Source organism: Juglans regia, chromosome 8 (genome assembly GCF_001411555.2).
Source record: "Juglans regia cultivar Chandler chromosome 8, Walnut 2.0, whole genome shotgun sequence".
In the NCBI taxonomy this organism is placed as follows: domain Eukaryota; kingdom Viridiplantae; phylum Streptophyta; class Magnoliopsida; order Fagales; family Juglandaceae; genus Juglans; species Juglans regia.
In genome coordinates this window covers 27,818,049-27,838,112 of record NC_049908.1, presented here as the reverse complement: position 1 = coordinate 27,838,112, position 20,064 = coordinate 27,818,049, and the positions used below count along the sequence as shown (strand labels likewise).

General features: G+C 33.6%; 3 protein-coding genes across 4 annotated transcripts; 2 read left to right on the top strand and 1 right to left on the bottom strand.

Moving 5' to 3' along the window:
• The first annotated feature begins 1,573 nt into the window (after positions 1 to 1,573).
• LOC118349223 (secreted RxLR effector protein 161-like) lies at positions 1,574 to 1,897 on the top strand. Its single transcript, XM_035692848.1, has one exon. The coding sequence runs from the start codon at positions 1,574 to 1,576 to the stop codon at positions 1,895 to 1,897; it is 324 nt and encodes a 107-aa protein (XP_035548741.1).
• A 2,510-nt stretch (positions 1,898 to 4,407) lies between these two features.
• Positions 4,408 to 8,657, top strand: LOC108987761 (pyrrolidone-carboxylate peptidase 1-like). 2 transcript variants are annotated; one of them, XM_018960762.2, is made up of 5 exons: positions 4,408 to 4,628; positions 5,718 to 6,049; positions 6,904 to 7,008; positions 7,108 to 7,155; positions 8,128 to 8,657. In XM_018960762.2, exons 2-5 carry the CDS (start codon positions 5,783 to 5,785, stop codon positions 8,365 to 8,367), a joined length of 660 nt encoding a protein of 219 aa, XP_018816307.1. In that variant the 5' UTR covers positions 4,408 to 4,628; positions 5,718 to 5,782; the 3' UTR covers positions 8,368 to 8,657. The 2 variants fall into 2 exon arrangements, with proteins under 2 accessions (XP_018816307.1, XP_018816308.1); XM_018960763.2 differs by having other exon boundaries at positions 4,510 to 4,628; positions 5,715 to 6,049.
• A 5,353-nt stretch (positions 8,658 to 14,010) lies between these two features.
• On the bottom strand, positions 14,011 to 19,224 carry LOC108987723 (shaggy-related protein kinase alpha). Its single transcript, XM_035693196.1, has 13 exons — positions 19,019 to 19,224; positions 17,850 to 18,030; positions 17,634 to 17,726; positions 17,219 to 17,278; positions 16,834 to 17,106; positions 16,547 to 16,621; positions 16,372 to 16,428; positions 16,131 to 16,271; positions 15,994 to 16,044; positions 15,631 to 15,726; positions 15,461 to 15,544; positions 14,513 to 14,615; positions 14,011 to 14,401 (listed from the first exon to the last, which is right to left on the bottom strand). Exons 2-13 carry the CDS (start codon positions 17,961 to 17,963, stop codon positions 14,319 to 14,321), a joined length of 1,230 nt encoding a protein of 409 aa, XP_035549089.1. The 5' UTR covers positions 17,964 to 18,030; positions 19,019 to 19,224; the 3' UTR covers positions 14,011 to 14,318.
• Between the last annotated feature and the right edge of the window lie 840 nt (positions 19,225 to 20,064).

Genomic DNA, 20,064 nt, shown 5'->3' with positions numbered 1-20,064 from the left:
CCTGAATGGTTAGAGATATTTTATCTCATTTATTGACAACTATTCTAGGTATATGTATCGTTATCTTCTGAATGAGAAGTTTCAAGCATTAGATGTTTTGAAAGCCTATAAAGCAGAAGTAGAGAATCAAAGTGAAAAGAAAATCAAGATCGTAAGATCTGATAGAGGAGGGGAATACTATGGTAAGTACACAGAAAATGGACAAATGAAGGGTCTATTTGCAAATTTTCTTCAAGCGGAAGGCATTGTTGCCCAATATTCAATGTACCACAACAAAATTGTTTCAGAAAAAAGGAACCGCACGCTAATGGATATGGTAAGGAGCATGATTAGTGAATCTAACATGCAATTTCCTTGTGGAGTGAAGCTCTTAAAACTACAGTATATATATTTAATAGGGTTCCATCCAAGTCTATCTCTAAAACACCTTTCGAGTTGTGGAAATGGTAGAAACCTAACTTAAATCATATACACATGGGATTGTCTTGCTGAAGTTATGATTTATAATCCTAACATAAAGAAGTTAGACCCAAGAACAACTAGTGGTTTATTTATTGGGTATCCAAGTAACTCAAAAAGATATAGATTTTATTATCCCAGTCATAGCCCTAGAATTTTCGAATCTAAAAATGCAAGGTTTCTTGAGGATGTTGAACCTAGTGAGAGTGTGAATCCTCAAGAGGTCACTTTTGAGAAAATACCTGAACATGCTACTTTGCCTTCTTTTGGAAGAAGAATGGTTGTCTCAAGGCAAAATAGATCACAAGATCATGCGGTGACACCAATTCAAGAACAACATGTTCCCGTAAATGAGGTTCAACCTGAAGTTATTCTGCATTTACAGTCTGAGCCGATTGAGTCATCTCCAAATGACGAAGTAGTGACTCTAAGAAGATCCTCAAGAATACATAGGCCTGCTACTCCAAATGATTACATTTTATACCTAACTGAGTCTAATTTTGACGTTAGACTTCCAGAAGACCTAATTACGTTTTCACAAGCCATGAGTGGAGATAAGTCTATATTTTGGTTAGATGCCATGATGAATGAGTTAGAATCCATTTATAAGAACTAAATATGGGATTTCGTCGAATTACCAGAAGGGGCGGCAACAGTTGGATGCAAATGGGTTTATAAAACCAAACGATATTCTTCTGGTAATGTCGAACGATATAAGGCTAGACTTGTCACTAAAAGGATTCCATTAGAAGGAAGGCATATATTATCATTAAACCTTCTCTCTGGTCTCTAAAAATGATTCATTGAGGATAATCATGGCCTTAGTAGCTCATTTTGATTTAAAGCTACATCAAATGGATGTTAAAACGGTTTTTTTTATTGGGGATCTTGATGAAGTGGTTAACATGAAATAACCTGAGGGTTTCAGTGATGACAGTAAAAAAGTATGCAAGTTGAAGATGTCTCTTTATGGCTAAAATAGGCTTCCCGTCAATGGTATTTAAAGTTTTACAAGATTGTTATCTTAGATTGTAAAGCCTCTATAGTTCCCATAATGAAAGGTGATAAATTTCATAAAGGTTAATCACCTAAAAATATATTAGAACACGAGGAGATGAAAAATGTGCCTTATGCATCTGTAGTGGGTAGCTTGATGTATGCTCAAGCTTGCACCCGTCTAGACATATGTCTAGTAGTTGGATTATTGGATCGCGATCAAAGTAACCCAGGATTTCAACATTGGATAGCCGCAAAGAAGGTGATGCAGTATTTGCAAGGAACCATGGACTACATGCTAACCTACATGCATACAGAAAATTTGCAAGTGGTTGGCTATTCATATTCAGAGTTTGCCGGTTGTGTAGACACCAAAAAGTCTACTTCCGGATATATCTTTCTTCCTGCTGAAGGAGCTATATCTTGGAAGAGTACGAAGTAACCTATAGTTGCTACATCTACTATAGAGGTAGAATTTATTGCGTGTTATGAAGCAACGACACAAGCCATGTGGTTGAAAAATTTTATTTTTGGTCTTAAATTTGTCGATTTCATTCAAAGACCAATAAAGATTCTTTGTGATAACACAGTTGTAGTGTTCTTCTCAAAAAACAATAAGAGTGGAAGCAGAAGCAAGCATATCAACATAAAATATTTAAGTGTGAGAGAGAGCATAAAAAATAATGTGGTGTATATTGAGCATACTAGTACAGATTTGATGTTAACCGATCCAATGACCAAAGATTTATTGGTAAAACAACATCAGGGCCATGGGGATCATATGGGCCTATCTAAAGTGTAATCTCTCTCATGTTGCTATATATTCCACAAAGAATAAAGTTGAATTCAATTTCAGTTTTGTGCATAAAGTAACGAATTCGTTATATCCATTGAGTGATTAAGTTGGACCTGAATGAATTTTATTAGTTGTTCATAAAATATTTTAAGGGATACTATGTATTGTGATGCATGGAAGGGAAATACTCAGTATAAAGAGCAATACTGCCATGGTTCGTGTATAGGATACATTGACAAAATTGAGGGTATTAATTTTTGTCATTTCAGTTTTACCTATTAAGTGAACCAAGTGAGAGAATGTTAGACTTTTAGTTTTCCCAGAAAACCATTTGTCTTTCCTAAGGTAGTTCACTTCATCTGATAATTGCTTTGAATAAATAAAGTGGTTAATCCTTACTTTTTTTATGAATGAAATAATGAGAGTAGCCCAAATTTTATAAGAGTAATAAGTAAGAGTCTCTAATTTTGTCTATATAAAGAAACTTGTATTTTTTTATTAGGCTCACCAATAAAATTCTAAGATAAAAGTAAAAGTTCTTTCTCTGCAGAAAAAATTTCTACTCTTTTTTATAGCCTTTTCAATTTTTAAACTTAAATAGTTGGAGATAAAAGATCATACATATCTCTTTATTCTGTTAAAAAGTTTTACACTCATAGCTGTTATCAAAATTCAAAACCACCTTGATTAATAATAATGCACAAAGGAAAGATGCAGCCTTACAAACAAGAACGCCGCTAACAAAAGGCCATAGAGTCAAATGGTCGGCAGTATATATATATATAAAAAAAAAAATGGTAGTCCAAGGACAAGACAACCAACGACCCCTGCATCGATTTGCATTGGCATCCGATGCTGCAAGTCAGAACTGGCCATAATTACATGCCAATGCTCTATCTTTGAAGTCTATCATATCTAGCACTGCTTACTTTTAAGTGGTTTAATAATTAGTAGCCATGCCTTTAGTCATGATTAATGACAAAATGCATCATAACAATCTGATTTAATTCAAACTTTGAGCCACTCCTATCTACTTTAATCAAGCCCCAGTATAGAATATTGGCATTGGTGCACTTTTTTAACATAATTCTCATAATTATCAAACAACTTTGTACATAAGGTCCATTAATCTCATCATATTTTATTATATGTTTGGTTTCAAATTTATTTAGACCAACCATTCGGCATTAGGTAGTGATAGAGTTACTGTTCAATTACTAATTCATCTATTACTCAAGGACATTTCAAATTTTTTTATTTTTTTATCATTTTCTTTTAAATATTTTTTTAACATCTTTAATCACAAAAAAAAATTAAAAAATATATATAATTTTATTAATACTCACTCTCTTAATCATTAAATAAAATTAAAAATTAAAAAAAATCAAATACAAAAAATATAATAAATAAATAATAATAGAATAATAACCCTTTCATTATTTTTGACATTATTGAAACCTCCTAGTTACCTACCGCACTGTACTTAAAGTTATAAAAAGTACTGAATGAAATCAGGTAATTATATATATATATATATATATATATATATATGCACTTTTATATTCCTTATTCCTCTAGATCTTCACTGCTTTAAACCTAAATAAAGGGAAAGCAAAAGATGCAGCAGTCATGAGTCAAGTAGTTTCTTACTTTTCGAGTAAAGTGTTTTTATGAGAATATTTGTTTTCTTTATAGACTGTTGATTTTGGTTTCTTTGAAATAGGTTTAAGATTTTTATTATTTACATAAAAAATTACGTTTAAATAGTGAGATATTCTCAAATATTCTGTAAATAATAATAATAAATAATAGTAAGATATTCTCAATATTCAACCTATCTCACATAAACATTTAAAAAAATAAAATTTATTGTATAATTATTAACTTTTAAATTAATTTGTCTCCGCAAAATTTGCACACCCATATCGATATAAATACTTTTCATATTATATATATTTATCTAAGATCATTAAAAGCAAACACATTGGCCAATAAACGACACATCATTAGTTAGACTCCAACAAGAAAGAGGAACAGATAAACTTTACTGTTGCAAATTCCTACGTAGACGGCGGGTAATGTTAGTGTCAGGTTGTATGAGAAGTCTACCATGAACAGTCATATACCAATAATAACAATGACAGATGCTACTCAATTACACATGCGCTTGCATTTTCATGTTGTTTGAAAACGATCCTCGGGCCTCCACTACCACCTTTCTTGATAACTTTTTCCTTTTTCAAAGGAAAATTTAAATACGTATATATCTGTGTGTCTATATATATATATATATATGTTCTGTTCATTTATTGCTCTCTTTTAATGATCTGCGAGCGTGTCCATTTTGTTTCCTTTTCTTCTGGGAAGATTAAAAGAGGTAAGGAATCAAATCCATGTTCGTTCTTTATCCTAGAATTTTTCTCAACCAACTTGCTATAGTTTTCGTTTCCTCGCTTTGTTTCTAGATGTAGGTTTCTGGGTTTTTGATAGTTGTGAGAATCTCTGTCTGATCAAGCTTTCTGCTTGGATTCTAGTTTTTGGTATTTCGGTTCTGAGTGGTTTTTCTTTAATACAGTGATTCGTTGGGATTCCTCGCCTTCATAGTTCTTTAATATATGTGCACCTTTGACTTCGGATCGGATTATTTGTTTAATTTAATGCGACATTGATTTTCGAAATTGGGTTGTCAATAAATTCCACTGATTTTTTGTTTTCTGAGCAACTTTGATTTCCATGGTTATATACACTCATTCCCCGCATTGCCATATTCTTGCCTATGACTGAGACTACCGAGCCTTTCCGATTTTCATATTGCCTTGGAGCTTTCCGAATGAACTGCAGGGGTCTCTTTTTCCTCCAATTGTTTCGTTTTTTGGGAAATCTCATACTAAGCTGTATAGTTATCTACAGGAATGGAAATTCATTGGTGTCAGCATATAAATGATTCGTCAACATCTATTGTTATGATTGCTAAAGAATAGCCTTATGTTATGGTTTGAAGTAACTGTAGGACAGAGATACAAAAGTGTAAAAATTATAGCCTGATAAACCATCAATTTACTTTCTATTGGTAAAATTGTTAGATAATTGCTTCATTAGCCCTAGAAATTTGTTGAGTGGCTCTATCTTGAGTTAAGGCACCTTTGGAAGGTTGACGAATTCTACCCCCAATCCCTTTGGCGGCTATGCCTTGGGGTTTATCTCTCTGTAATTGCTCTGTACATGTGGGATGGGGGAACTGCCACATTCCTGGGAAATTACTTGGTGCTTGAAGAGTCCAGGACCCTGTGTTATAATTATAAAAGAAACAGATGATTATGGTTTTCTAGGGCATGGAGATTATTGGTTTGAAAGTAGTCCATGAAATTTGTAAAACGACATTGATGGTAGAAATTATAGCTTTCATAGTTCACCATGATTTTGTGTTCGCAGCTTCCTGATTGCCTAACCCATTTCCTCTCAGCAGGTACTCAGATATTGCTTTTGATTTAGGCACTATAACACATTTTTAAATATATCTCAATAATTGGTATGGGGTCTGAAGGGCCTCCTGCAGTAACAATTTATGTGACGGGTTTCAAGAAATTTCATGGAGTTTCAGAGAATCCAACTGAGACAATTGTTGGTAATCTCAAAGAGTATGTGAAGAAGAAGGGATTGCCTAAAGGTCTAACTCTTGGGAGTTGCAGCATTCTTGATACTGCTGGACAGGGAGCGCTTGCTCCCTTATACCAGACATTGCAATCTGCCATTAGTGGGGTGGACACCAAAACTTCAAATTCTGGAAGAATTATTTGGGTCAGTTTCCGTCATCTAATCTCTTCTGTTTTGTTGTATGTTTTTCCCCAATTACTCCTTGTCCAAGGTTATTTTTTGATAAGATCTTTTTCTTCAATTAGAAAAATTACAAATTTTGTTTTCCCATTTCCTATTCTTCCAGCAGAGATCCCAACCTGGTAGGGAGATCTATTAAAATCAGACTGTGATTAGAAATCCCAATCTCTAATCAGCAGAGCATGAGCCAAAATATTTAAGTTTCATTATATAGCTGGAAACATTGACGAAATGCATATTGTATACTTATTGGAAACGCTTCGTACTCTTGTAATAGCAGCACAGCAATAAGAATACTTGGGTGATAAAAACTCTCTCTAGGATCTGCTGAACATTCTGGCTTTACCATTTAGCTAATTCTCAACCCTTCTAATCCCCCCTCTGGCACACAAAATAGGAGACAAGAAATGAGAGATAATGCAAGACTGACAATAATTTTGAATTCATGTGATTAGTGGCTCTATTAAGTTCATTCAGGAACATTATACAGGTCTAGAAACTTATCAAACCCCTGCTTAATATCATAGTGATTAAGACTGGCTTGTGTCAGTTGGATCCTCTGCAAATCCTATTGCACACTTGCAAGTAATAATGGTTTCTCTACACCTTGAGAGAGAAGATGAAACTGGAGGATTGTAAAATGTTAATGAAACCTCTTAACCTCTTACTTTGGTTTCACTAAAATTGTCTTTTAAAACCTTAACCTAGAACCAGAACAGCATCTACATCAAGCCAATGACAATTCCTTGCTGCTGAATTCATTGTATACTGTATTTATATGAGTTACATACCGTACATTTGTAACTACATTTCTTCAGGTACACTTTGGAGTTAATAGTGGTGCAACTAGGTTTGCCCTTGAGCATCAAGCTGTCAATGAAGCTACTTTTCGTTGTCCTGATGAGATGGGATGGAAGCCCCAGGTTAGATGAAGTTGCTAAGGTTTCTTGTGCACATGTAGATTTTATTTCATTGCACCTAAATGTAATTTATTTGAGGTTAATTCATTTTATGTTATGTAGAAAGCTCCCATCATTCCTGCAGATGGTGGAATTTCACGCATACGAAAGGTAAAACGTGTTTTTTCATTACTTTCCTGAAAAAGAGTATTTTTTTTTTTCTTGTCTTCATATAGTTTCGTTGAGTTATAATAGACCATTTGTGTAGTGCTATATATATTTTCACACGTGCATACGTATAGATAGATAGGTATTATTTGATTATAAACTCTCTTGATGAACTGCAGCAGTTGTCACTATGATGGATGAAACTAAAGTTAAATGGTATTTATACCAATTTGCGGTCACTTTTCTTACGTGTGCTTTCTTTCTTGTTCACTTAAAATTTGAACAAATCTATGGCCAATTCTCTGTTTGAGCATTTAGTTTTTTGCTTTGGTTTAAGGATTTGTTGCTTTCGTGGGGAAGGATCTGATTCTAGAAAGAAATATATTTTTGTATTGCGAGTGATACAAAAGTCAACTTTTTGGGAAGCAGGTCATTCACTTTTTGTGTCTAACCTGTCTAAGTTATTTGAGTTGTCCTGCTGGCTCCTTTTTTTATGCGAGTGGAAGAGATTAAGTCCAACTTCAATCAAAATAGAGGGGTTTACATGCGAAAGATTATAGTTTTATACTTTGGTAAAACAGAGCTGCAGTCTAGTATTCTTTGTTTCGACGCCATGGATACATTATTTTTTTATTCCCCCACTCATAAAATTTCTATTAAGATTTGAGTACAGGACAGTTAGACGTGCACTGATTTCCTCAAAAGTTAATGTTGACCAAAATCTCAGCACATGATGACTCTCTTTATCTTCTTTACTTGTTGTCTTGATGTTTGTGTGGAGGTGCCTGTTTATACAAGACTGCATATCATAGTTGTCCAGAAGTAGAATGTATGTCATTGTCAATATTGATGCTAGTGGATTGTTTGGACAATTGCTTTTCTTTGGCATGGTTTTGTGATTTATTCATGACTATTCTATACTTTTTTCTCTGTTTCACCCTTCGTAAATGGTTATCTTTGTTCCAACCTGCACAGACTTCTCTTCCAGTTGAGGAGGTCACCAAGGCCTTAGCAAAGATGGGTTATGAAGTGATGACCTCAGATGATGCAGGCCGCTTCGTGTGCAATTATGTTTACTATCATTCCCTTCGGTTTGCAGAACAAAATGGGACCAAATCGTTATTTGTGCACGTGCCTCTCTTCCTGACGATAGACGAGGAGACCCAAATGCAGTTTGCTGCTGCATTGTTGGAGGTACTAGCTTCTTTAAATTGATACAATCCACCCACAACTTCATGTCCAAGAGCTCTGTCCTCATCATGTTGGCTGTTTTTCTGTAAAGGTGGCTGGATGCATTTCTATTAATATGCTTCAGTGAAAACAAAAAAAAAACAAGTGTGTTTGACATGTTTAAAAATTAAGAAATAAAGAAAATGTGTTTTAATGGTTAAGGAAATCTACTGCACATGTACTTGATGCATTGTTGTGAATGCTTTTGGCAACTTGCTGAAATCTTATATGGCAATTTATGAGTGAAATGCTTGTTTGCTTAGCTATTGTTTGCCCATTTTTCTCGAAGCTTGCATGGTTTTCTCCTGGATGGTTTATATCTGGATTGCTTGCACTTTAACATTTTCATTCTGTATATACAATAAGAACATATTCGATGTAATTATCAATTTCAATGCATGGTTGTAGTTGGAGGAGGCTAAGGCTTTTTCTTGAGCCTTTTTGAGAACACATTAAACTTCTATGTTGCGAGTATCCATCCTTGTTATCACTTTCTAATAACTTCCACTTACCTAAATTTTCTTGTGTAGATTGGCAACAGACAACTCTTTTTCGCTTCTTCTTGAGTGTGAATCCGTACTTGTTCTCTACAAAATGCGCCATAATTTAGCCATATGGATATCTCACTGCAAGCTTTAGGTCTCGTTTGTTTTCACAATTTTTCTCAACTCAACTCAATTCATTTTATCTAATCATTACAATTTTTTCAAATTTTTACACAAAATAAAATAAACAATTCAACTTTTTCAAATTTTAAAATAAAAATAATATTAAAAATATATATTTTAATAATATTTTATTTAATTTTTAATTTCAATTATAATTCATCTCATATCATTTGTAAAAATAACAATACCTTACTCTATTCCGAAGTAGTGACGTGACGCATAATAGAATTAGAGTTATTTTGACGGCAAGTTAATAATAACAACTCAAAATGATTGAACTGGTAAAAAATATTCAAGTAGAGAAGAAAATTACAGTAAGCGCTGACAACGCTCTAAACGACGTAAAGAACAGAGGAAGAACCTTATTGGTGTGTTTTGATGTGTCAAAATATAGGCTTGCGAATTGCGTTTTTTGTTGATAAGCTGGTTGGAGGATTCTCAATGGATTATTCATCTTATTCTTTACAATATATTATCAAAATATATTTTTTCTATTTTATATATTAACTTTTACAATATATTATACATCAGCTTATCTATTTTTTTCATATCATTTAAATATTATACTTTTTAATATTTTCTTTAACTACCAATGATATCCTCATATCTTTTGATATTTACAATACCTCATCATATACAATGTCATATAATTATGTTTAATTTTAAATTAATCTAAATTTATAAGCTAAATCAAAATATAAATTAATTCAAAAAATAAAAAGAAGAGATTGATCCAAATCCGTTGATCAAAATTTCTTTTATCTTCTCTTTATTGATCCAAATCAAGCCTCTCTTATGTAAGGCGGATAATCTATTTCCTATCTTCTCCATTCTCAACATTTGCTCTCTTCTTCTCCTCTCTCATCTCAGTCAACATATCAACAAGATTGAGAGATGTACTATCTTGCCTCTTTCGCTTCTTTTCAGCCTTTTTTTCAATGGGTTTCTCCATATCCATATCTATAGATGGAGATAGGGTGTTTTCATCTAGACATGTAAACTTTGGCACATGAGCATTTGGGGTTATTGATATTCTCTTAATTTTCACTGTGCTCTCAGCCACAGTCTGTTTCCATTTTGAATGGTGCCTTAGAATAGTCCAACAATGAAGAAAGTTGAATATTGCAGACTAATTACTTTGATAAAGCTCCTTTGCTTGCTCAATTTGAAAAATCAGTAAATGAGATGTGAAATATATCTAAAACAATGTCATTTAAACGATGAAATTAAATGATATTATTTGTGCACCTTATCTTGCTCAGTAACCCCACTTGGAGACCTTCCTTCGATTTGAGTTAAGGCCTCACAAAACTTATTTGTAGTATGTTGGATGGTCGACCATCTATTTGTGAGAGAGCTGGAACTACGTTCACAAGATGTGGATTTTTTTTTTCTCATAATATTCATATACTCTAGCCCAAAATAAATGTTTAGATTGATCAACCTCATTGATCAGGTCCAAACTAGTATTAAGCCAAACTGACACTAGTAAGTTATCCTCTTCTGGACTAAAGTTTCCTTGTCTGGATTTTATTTTTCTAGCAGTCACTTCTTTTGGATTGGGAGGAGTAACTTAGGATTCTAAGTCATGCAAAGATGTGAGAAGGTAGTCATTGTAGCTTTTTTTCCCCTCCTGTAAGAAGGTAGTAAAGGAATGAACTACATGGAGTTGTGAATCCATTCTTCAAAGGAAAAAAAAAAATGGGATCATGGAACTTAATCAAACTCAATTAAAAAGTTTGTGAAATTCTAAATTTTGATAAGTAACACTTGTTTTGATAAAAACTCAAACAAAGTCACATTCTTTGTTACCCATCTTATCAAATGAGGATAGTAACTGGGTAGGTTAGTGGTGGACAAAAATAAAAAAGAAGTTGATTACACGAATGGTGCTAGTATTTGGATATATAAACCTTGTTTCATGAAAAGCTTAGGCTTTAGTTTAGGCATATTTCCTTCTATGTTAGTAAATGGCATCACCAAAATATAAATTGATTCAACAAATAGTAAGAGAGTATATTGAGTACTATTAAGCATGGGTATGTGTTATTTAACTTCAATAAATTTCACTAAGCCAACCATTTTTGTTAAGACAGCGCGACATGCCTTGGATATATTCTATCCATTTATATTAAATAATATACAACCCTGTTGAACCAACCACTTCCATTGCAATAAAAGAGCAAAAATGGCACAACAACGGATCATCCTATAGGACATGGAAACACTTTATATATGCATGGGTGAGCATTGACAATATGGCACTTCCACAATCATGTTAAAATATAGGTAATTTCACAACATTCAAGCAAGTAAAGGAGAGTCCCGAGAAACTTATGTGATGCTAAATTAGCTTTTTAACCACAAAAATAAAAATACCTTAAATTAGCTTACCCTTTACATTACCTAAATTAGCTCTTTTACGACAAAATATAAATTTTGGAAACTCCTTTTGATCTTTATTTATATAAAAAAAATTAAAAAAGAATTGTTCAACACACAATAATGCTTAATTTTATTGCCTTGAACAAATTAAGCAATATCAAGGTCAAAGCTTGACTACAAACAAACTCGAATCAATTTGTAAACTGAATTTCAGGTTAGCATCTAAATTTGCAAGTGTAGAAGGAATTGGTATTCCTGATATGACCACATAAACTTAAGTGGTGATAAACATCTTGACAGGAATGACCTCAACTTAAGTGGTGATAAACTACTTCAATAAACTCCATTGTAACTTTTTTTTAAGGTTATGGCAACCAGACCATGAGCATTTGTTGACAAAAGAAACCCCCTTTGAGAGGCAATCCAAAACGAGGAAAAAAACTCAAACACAGGAAAAGGTACGTTCAATGAGTAAATGGAAGGTCACCTGACTTCATCCCTAGAAGCAAATTCTAAAAATATTTACAATGGATTTTGTACCGCAAACTCTCTCCCTAGACGCAAACATCCCTAGATGCAAACTCTCTCCATATGCTGTAAAGTCTCACAATCATGTGCCCACAAAAATTCCTAGAACCATATTCTGAGAAGAAAAAAATTATGTGCTTTCATGCATTTTGGAGAGAGAGAGAGAGAGAGATTCCCTGAAAGCCAAAGTATTTGATCTATAGATTACTCTGAATCGGAACATTCTGAGAAAAAAGTTTCTAATGTTTACCTCAGTCGTTGGTTTCCAAGCTTGCTAAACCGTAGAGAGCAGAGCTCGAAGCAAAAGAACAACATTGATTGGTGATGGAGTCGACAAGCGAAGTCGAAGGAAGATGGTGCCTCAGCTTCAGGTTCTATCTTTGGCACCAAGCAAAGAAGAAAGCGTGGGAACGAGAGAGAGAGAGGGTCTGAAATGAGAATAAAGGTAATTTGAAGAAATGGGGATAATCAGCACAATGAGAGAAATTAATTTAAAACGTTTATAATGATGTATAGTTTCCTTCACATCTAGAAGGTTCTTGTAGCAGAATGTAAAGTGCCTTTAAAATACAAGATCCATTGGAGACACTTTTGAAAGAATTTCTTTATATTTTAAAGAAAAATATATTATAGAGCATCCATTGATAATGCTCTTAGCAAGTTTGCGAGCTTGGCATTGATACTAGCTTTATCTCTACGTGCAATACCATTCATGAGTCTCTCTGTACAGATTTCAGCCAAGTTCAAGAATGAAACTTTCACAACCTAAATAACATTTTTCGGAAATTTACGTCTTTGGTTAGTTCTCAAGTTTCTGATGATGTTGTGAAGAGTAATGCTAGGTATAAGATTCATATAAGTTTTTTGTAAAAAAATGAGTCTCACTAATAAAGAATAATTTTTTTACACTTTTTTTAAGTGAAGTCTATTTTTTTACAAGAACTTATGTGAAGCTCGTCTATTTGAAGTTTTCGTCAATGGCATTTACATTTCAGCCCGGAGATCGTGCTTAAAAACCATGGCATCTTGATAAAATGGTCAACACGTGCCTTCTCACTTGCTTTCTTTTCCTCTCCTTCTATTCCTCTCCTCGTCTAGGCTGTGTGCTTTTCCCCAACAGTTGTATTCGGAATAATTCTCAGCTTTAGATTTTATCAATTTCAATCGTAATAATACATTTTAAGTAATTTATTATGTGAACTTTTTAAATAAACATATATTCAAAATGTCACCTCAACACTATAATGTTTGTCTGGTATCTACAGCAAAAGTCTTTCTTCCCAACCAAACAAAACTTAAATAATACGTTTGGAACTCAAATTCATCTCAATTCATTTTATCTAATCATTACAACTTTTTCAAATTCTAATACAAAATATAATAAATAATTTAATTTTTTCAAATCTTAAAATAATAATAATATTAAAAAATAATATTCTAATAATATTTTATTTAATTTTTAAACTTTTATCTCAACTCAACTCAATTTAAAATCTAAATACAGCATTCTACAAAAAGGGCCAGCAGCTTCTTGGATATTTCACTCTCAATGATCGTCCACAAATGTGAAACTAAAATAGTCAACAGCTTCTTGGATAAGGGCCAGCAGAAAAACGAGTTCAATATGGCAAGTTTCACGCTGACTATTCCTTGGTAGGGGCCCGCAACCATGAACTACAAATTATTCACATGCTATATATTATGTGAGTACAAAGACCAAGCATGCCTAATAAGTGGAACAGAGCTGTGTTTAAGTTGAAAGTTTCAACCATTAGTCCAAGTATTGAATGGAACACGTCAAGGATAGCATTATTCAACTAAGAAAAATTCTATATACCAAACTACCATCACACTAAATAAAATGTAATACATTTATCACTATTAAATAATTATTTATTAAATATTTTTTTATCATCCAATGGTGATAAATGTGCCACATCTTACTTAGTATGATGAAAATAGAATATGAGTATAGTGTATAACATTACTTGAAAGACTGACAAATGAGGGTTGTAGAAATACCAGCACAGAAAGAAGCCATTAGACATATGCAGATGTGTTCTAGAAATACCAATACAGTAAAAAACATTTAAATAGTGCTGATGTTTGTCTTCTATGTGAGGTTACAAGCTGAGACGATACAGGAACAGGGTAATCAGAACATGACCCATCGAGGGGTTTGGGCAAGATGCGTGGCATATCTCTAGATCTGCTTTTACAAAACAAGGTGATACAACAAAAGATACATTGAAGGAAAGGAGAACAAATGGCATAAATAGAAGGAACACATTACATTCATTCATTGCTTCCATATAGGGACAACACTATTGCGGGTTCATTACAATTCACATCAAATCACAAACCAACAAAGGGGCATTGCTTTCTTGCATGCTCTGGGATCAATCTCACCAAAATCTCAACCGGTACCCCCTTCAATTCTAGTTGACAAGCAGCAGCAAATGGCAACAAGATCTTGTAAGACTTTTGCATGGTAATGACAGCTTAAATTGTTTAAATGTTTAAAATGTAACCATAAAATGTAATCATACCATGTGATTTAAAGTTGAATAAAGGTGGGAGGAAACGTCCATTTGGCAAGCGACTGTTTGGATCACGAAGCTCATCAAAAAAGGGATGTATCAAGGCATCCAGCTGCATTCCAATTGGAGCATAATTAGCAAGCCCAAAGCTTACAAAACAGAGGAACGAGAAGGCAAAATAGAACAAAATGTCACAAAAGACAAGATGTTGCTGTTCAAAAACAATTCTGATTGTTCAGCAGCACAACCCAAGTTAGTTGGAAAATGGATCCATAGAGCCGACCCTAATAAGTTGGGGTCCTGGAAAGTTTAGTATGGTGCCAATGCAAAACATGCTTCTAGGACAAACACTCGGTGGTGACATGGTAACAAGATGAGCTGCGAGCTAAGTTTCAAACAGGAATATGCTTGACAAAGACATTGGAAGATGCTATTGTACAATTTCCACAACTTCTGAGACACATTCCCAACTGGCCCCCAGTTATGGAAACTTTATCAAGCTCTGACTAGCCACCTCTTTTTTTTTTTTTTTTTTTTTAATGAATTAGAATCATGAGTGTTGCTGTCTACAATCGTGTTAGGTGAATAACAGAAATTTACCCAACCAAGAGAGAGAATTTAGCAAAATCCCCCATTTAAGACCATGACCTGTATAATCAGATATTTTTGGTGGACTTTGTCATTTATGCCCTCTCCAAACCCACCCATCCCAGAATAAAGGGGGAAAAACAAAGGATCTATAGTTTATAAACAATCTCTTCCATCTTGCAACTATATTGAACAATTACCAAGATTGACTGACCAGATTTCTACGTTGAATGCCTGAATAAGATAATAGAAATTTAAGATACTATTAACTAATATATACAGGCATTATACCTAGTGATGAATGTCCCTTAAGATTGAAGGTAAAATGCCTGAATCAGATAATAGAAATTTAAGATATAATGTACTCACAGCTGCGCATCGTAGGTTCGGGGAGTACTGCAGTAGTCTTGAAACCAGATCAACAGCTTCTGGGGGCATACGCTTGTGGAATATCTAATAAAAGACAACGTGCAAGCATTATGGTAAGGCGTTCTGATAAAGATAAATACATGAGATCTTGACATTTACATTATGAATACCTTATGCCATGGATGAGCTTTAATCTGAGGGAATTTGAACTCTGTATAGTTAGGGTTCATGCATTTGATTTCCTCCCTTGTCGGAGTGCCCAGAATCTATAACAAAGAAAAAGTCACGATACAGCATGGAGGGGAGGTAGATTAAAAAAAAAAAAGTAAAGAAGCATGAGGCCAACTACTGCTCGGCCTAAGAGGCTAAAAGCTAACACATCTTTTGGGTTATTGTCAGCCCAGTGAAAGAATTATAATTAAAAATTCTCAATACACTCATCAGATAGATTAACTCACAAAAATATTCAAGCATCACTCACACAAATCAGCAATATTGGAGTATTACAAGAAAGTTCATGATGTTACAGTTACCTTTATTATCTCCACCAGCTGGTCAACTCCACTCTCCCCAGGAAACAGAGGCTGACAGAATGAAAACTCATTTTAAACCATGTAAATATAATTACATGACCGATAGCTTGAAAGAGCTTAAATGTATAATCACCAACCTGTCCAAGCAGTAGCTCCGCAAGAACACAGCCAGCAGACCATATGTCAATAGCTGTAGTATACTCAGTGGCTCCAAATATAAGCTCTGGTGCACGATAATATCTAGAGCAGATGTAAGAAATATTTGGTTCCCCTTTTATCTGTCAAACATCAAAGAAAATAAAGACATAGAATAATATCAAAATCAGGACAACTATAACTGCAGGAAAAATAGCGTGGATAATAAAAACATAAACATACCAAGACTTTCGCACTTCCGAAGTCACATAATTTAACCTGGTGTGTATGTGGATTCACCTGCACAAAGCACAAGTTTTTACTTAGAACAAGTAGTTAAATTGCATTTCTATCTCAGGTGATCCTCGCCACTCCCCAAACCACCCTTTCAGAAGCATATATGCAATTGAAAACATACCAAAAGATTTTGAGGTTTAATGTCCCTATGACACACTCCAATGCAGCGATGAATATATGATAGTGCCCTAAAGATCTGCAAAAAATAAAGATCATAGTGAAATCTCAGAAGGAACAAAATAAATTGATTGAACCGTGGAAACAACAAATGTCAATGAACTTAGAGCTGGCTACAACCCAACCCAACAAAAATTTCACTTTTTCCAATCTTATGAACATTTGAACATTCTTGAAACACAAATTGCAGACCAGAAAAACATAGTGAAAGCAAATCTCAAGTAAAATTACCTGGTACGTATAGAGTTTCACATATATCAATGGCATCCTTTGGTTCAATTTGTTGTAGTGTTTGATCACGCGATGAACAGTTTCAGGGACATATTCAAGTACCAAATTAAGGTACAGTTCATCCTTTTCAGTTGTTGAAAAGAAACAATGTTTCAAAGAGACAACATTAGGGTGGTCAAGAAGGCGCATAGTTTGCAGCTCTCGGTTTTTATATCTCTTGTCTTGAAGCACCTTCTTTATAGCCACAGTTTCACCAGTCTCTAAGCACTTTGCCTACATGAACATAGAAACCAGTTATATCGACATGAACAGTTCATATGAACTAAAAAAGGCTAAAGTAACAAATATTGCAATAATTTATTGTTTGAATGATATAAAACCTCACTTGGAACACAACTCCAAATGATCCATGTCCAACAACGCGCTCAGCCATATAGCTTATTGTCTGCAGGCATGAAGATATGAGATTGCATTATAGGAAATAGATAGAATTTCTGCATCAATTGAAGCCCCAATGTATTTTATAAGCAAAATGATGAAAACATGTATTCAAAATTTCAAACCAATAAATATGCACACATATCCAATGAACAAATTTACAATCATTGATGTTTTTTGCAATAGTTCAAAACCAGGTCTAGTTGGATGGCTATTTGAGCATGTTGAAGAGCACAAAAATAAAATTGATAAAAAGAAAAATTCCAATAATTAATTTCAACTTTTTCATTTGAAGTAACACTCATAATTAATTCCAACTATTACAGAAATATTGGAGGATATCTTGTAAGCCAAAGAAATACCTGCTTCGATTGGCCATTTCTACCACCAATAGTCGTCACAATTATGTGACCCGTCTCTGTCCCATTACCATCAACAACTGTGGCTTCCATTTCCTACATATTAATGAACCATATGAGTAACTAGCATATGAAATTCATAAATCAGATAAACACTAGTAAAAGAGGAAGAACAATTAAAAGAAAGAAATAGAAATTACAAATCAATGCTGTCCTTACTTTGTCATCCTTGATTTTCATATCATTCATCTCCTCGGGCAACCGATCAACACCGATAGTATGACCACTGGGTTCTCTCAAACCAGAAGTAGGAGCTATGCCCACCGAAGCCATTGGTTTAAAAATTTTCCTTATATCCTACTTACGTTCTATTTTCACTGTGATTAAAAAAATCATTTACCTGTTCAAATCGAAAGGCACTAACAGATTCAGTTACAGAACACTACAATAAACAATAGGGAACGACACATCCTTTCCCATCCTCCACAATCCACATAAAATTCATCATAAAGTAAAATAAAATGAAACATAATGAGACCCAGAACCTACCAAACTACCCAATCATACAAGAATCACTCAAAAATTTGAGCTGAAGACAACAAAAATCTCCTAGTTCGACAACCTAAACTTTTTTTTAAAAATCAAAAGTTTTTTTAAAAAAAGTAATCAACACAACCTAAAGTTTTTATGCCACTTTTTTTTAAAAAAATCAAACTTCACCAAGTTTCTAAGTTTAACCCATTAAAGCACACAAGAAAAACCCAACAACATTTATTTATTATTTTTTTTTATAAGTAAGAAAATCCCAAAAACATTTATTTAACATAGTCAAAGTACGTATAGCCTTTTGTTTTGCTCAAAACTGGTGACTTCCACACGGAAATAAAACCGTAGAAACCCATCAAGAAAAATTCCATTTCTGACACCAAAAAAAAAAAAAATGAAGTGCCACATAGGTTAGAGATGGGGGTTTAGAGAGAGAGAGAGAGAGAGAGAAATGGGCATCGAGAGTCGAGACGATGAACCTAAAACGGAAATTTTCATTTGCCATACGGAGAACACTAATTGACCCCCAAAAAAAAAAAAAAATCGTTTATATTTCATACATACCCACAGGTATTTAAAGGAAGAAAATTCAGAAATCTAATCATCAAAGCAACCAGATCCAACCCAAACTTCCTAATCAGAAACTAAAAAAAATGGACAAAGAAAGAAGGCTAGTCAAAGACCCATAGATCCATACCAACCAAAATTCTAACACAGAAAATCCAATCAGAACACCAAATTAAAATAACTAAAAAGAAGAACAAAAACCCAGCAAATATGCCAAAAAAGTTTCTTTCTTCCTCAAGTTGCTGAAAAGAAGGAATAGAGGAAGAGAACCATACCGATGGAACCAGAAATTTCCAGGCATCAACAGAGACCCTTTTGAACAACGATGTTTAGGAGAATCAGAAGCCTAGATCCATAGGTTTCGATGTGTATGAGTTGGTTTTCCTCTTCTGGACTGGCGTTGTCAGAGAGAGAGAGAGATGAATGGTTTGCTTTATTATGTGGTGCGTGCTATAATGCGCTGGTAACAGTCAAAGTTAGAACCCTAAAAATTAATATTACTGGTGCTTTCTCCTTTTTTTTTAAAAATGATAAATAAATTAGTTTTTTTAAAACATTGAAAATTTAGTAAATTAAAATATGGAAAAACTTTGTAAGAAGCTGTCTGTCTTTCTTTTTGACCGTTCAAACCCTACTTTCTTTCTGTTTTTTTCTTTTTTTGTTAAAGATTTATAAAAAGTTGGGAGATTTAATAAATGCATAAAGTATATTGATTTTGACAGCTATAAGAAATTGCTTATTGGGCACCCACTCCCCCCAAAAAAAGAAGCATTGCTGGATACGGGTGTGAATACTGTTTTGAATTTCAGTCGAAATTTTTCGTACCGACTGTTTGGCTGTACAGGTATTATACCTATTTCGTATCGACCTAAATACTGGTCGGTATCAGCCCTACATGCTTCAATTTTTACATGTATCGATCGATATTTCGACTTTTGTTTTTTTTTTCTTAAATTACAAGCTTATTTTTTAACCATCAATTCAGACTAGACTATTTATAATTTATATATATGTATATATATATAATTTATTTATATATGGACTATTATTTTAGAATATAATTTATATATATAATTTATTTATATATCGACTATCCCGAAACGTTATCTCGAAACGCTATCTTAAAACAGTACAGGTATCGAAATATTTCGTTCCAGTGCCTTGACCGGTACGACATCTGATACGGTATTCAAAACATTAGGTGTGAAAACCAAAATCATTAATGAGAATTCTGTAATTTGATTTTGTCCTCTACATTTCTTAAGAATCTTTATTTCATTTTTAAAATTTAGAGTAAGAAAAATATACATAGTGAGTGTGA

Coding starts and splice junctions, on each gene's coding strand:
- LOC108987761 (XM_018960762.2), top strand. CDS start 5,783: ATGGGGTCTGAAGGGCCTCCTGCAGTAACAATTTATGTGACGGGTTTC. Junction 6,050..6,903: donor ATTCTGGAAGAATTATTTGG/GTCAGTTTCCGT, acceptor ACATTTCTTCAG/GTACACTTTGGAGTTAATAG. Junction 7,156..8,127: donor GAATTTCACGCATACGAAAG/GTAAAACGTGTT, acceptor CAACCTGCACAG/ACTTCTCTTCCAGTTGAGGA.
- LOC108987723 (XM_035693196.1), bottom strand. CDS start 17,963: ATGGCTTCGGTGGGCATAGCTCCTACTTCTGGTTTGAGAGAACCCAGT. Junction 17,727..17,849: donor TGAAAATCAAGGATGACAAA/GTAAGGACAGCA, acceptor ATTAATATGTAG/GAAATGGAAGCCACAGTTGT. Junction 15,727..15,993: donor AGCTGGTGGAGATAATAAAG/GTAACTGTAACA, acceptor TCTTTGTTATAG/ATTCTGGGCACTCCGACAAG.
- LOC118349223 (XM_035692848.1), top strand. CDS start 1,574: ATGAAAAATGTGCCTTATGCATCTGTAGTGGGTAGCTTGATGTATGCT.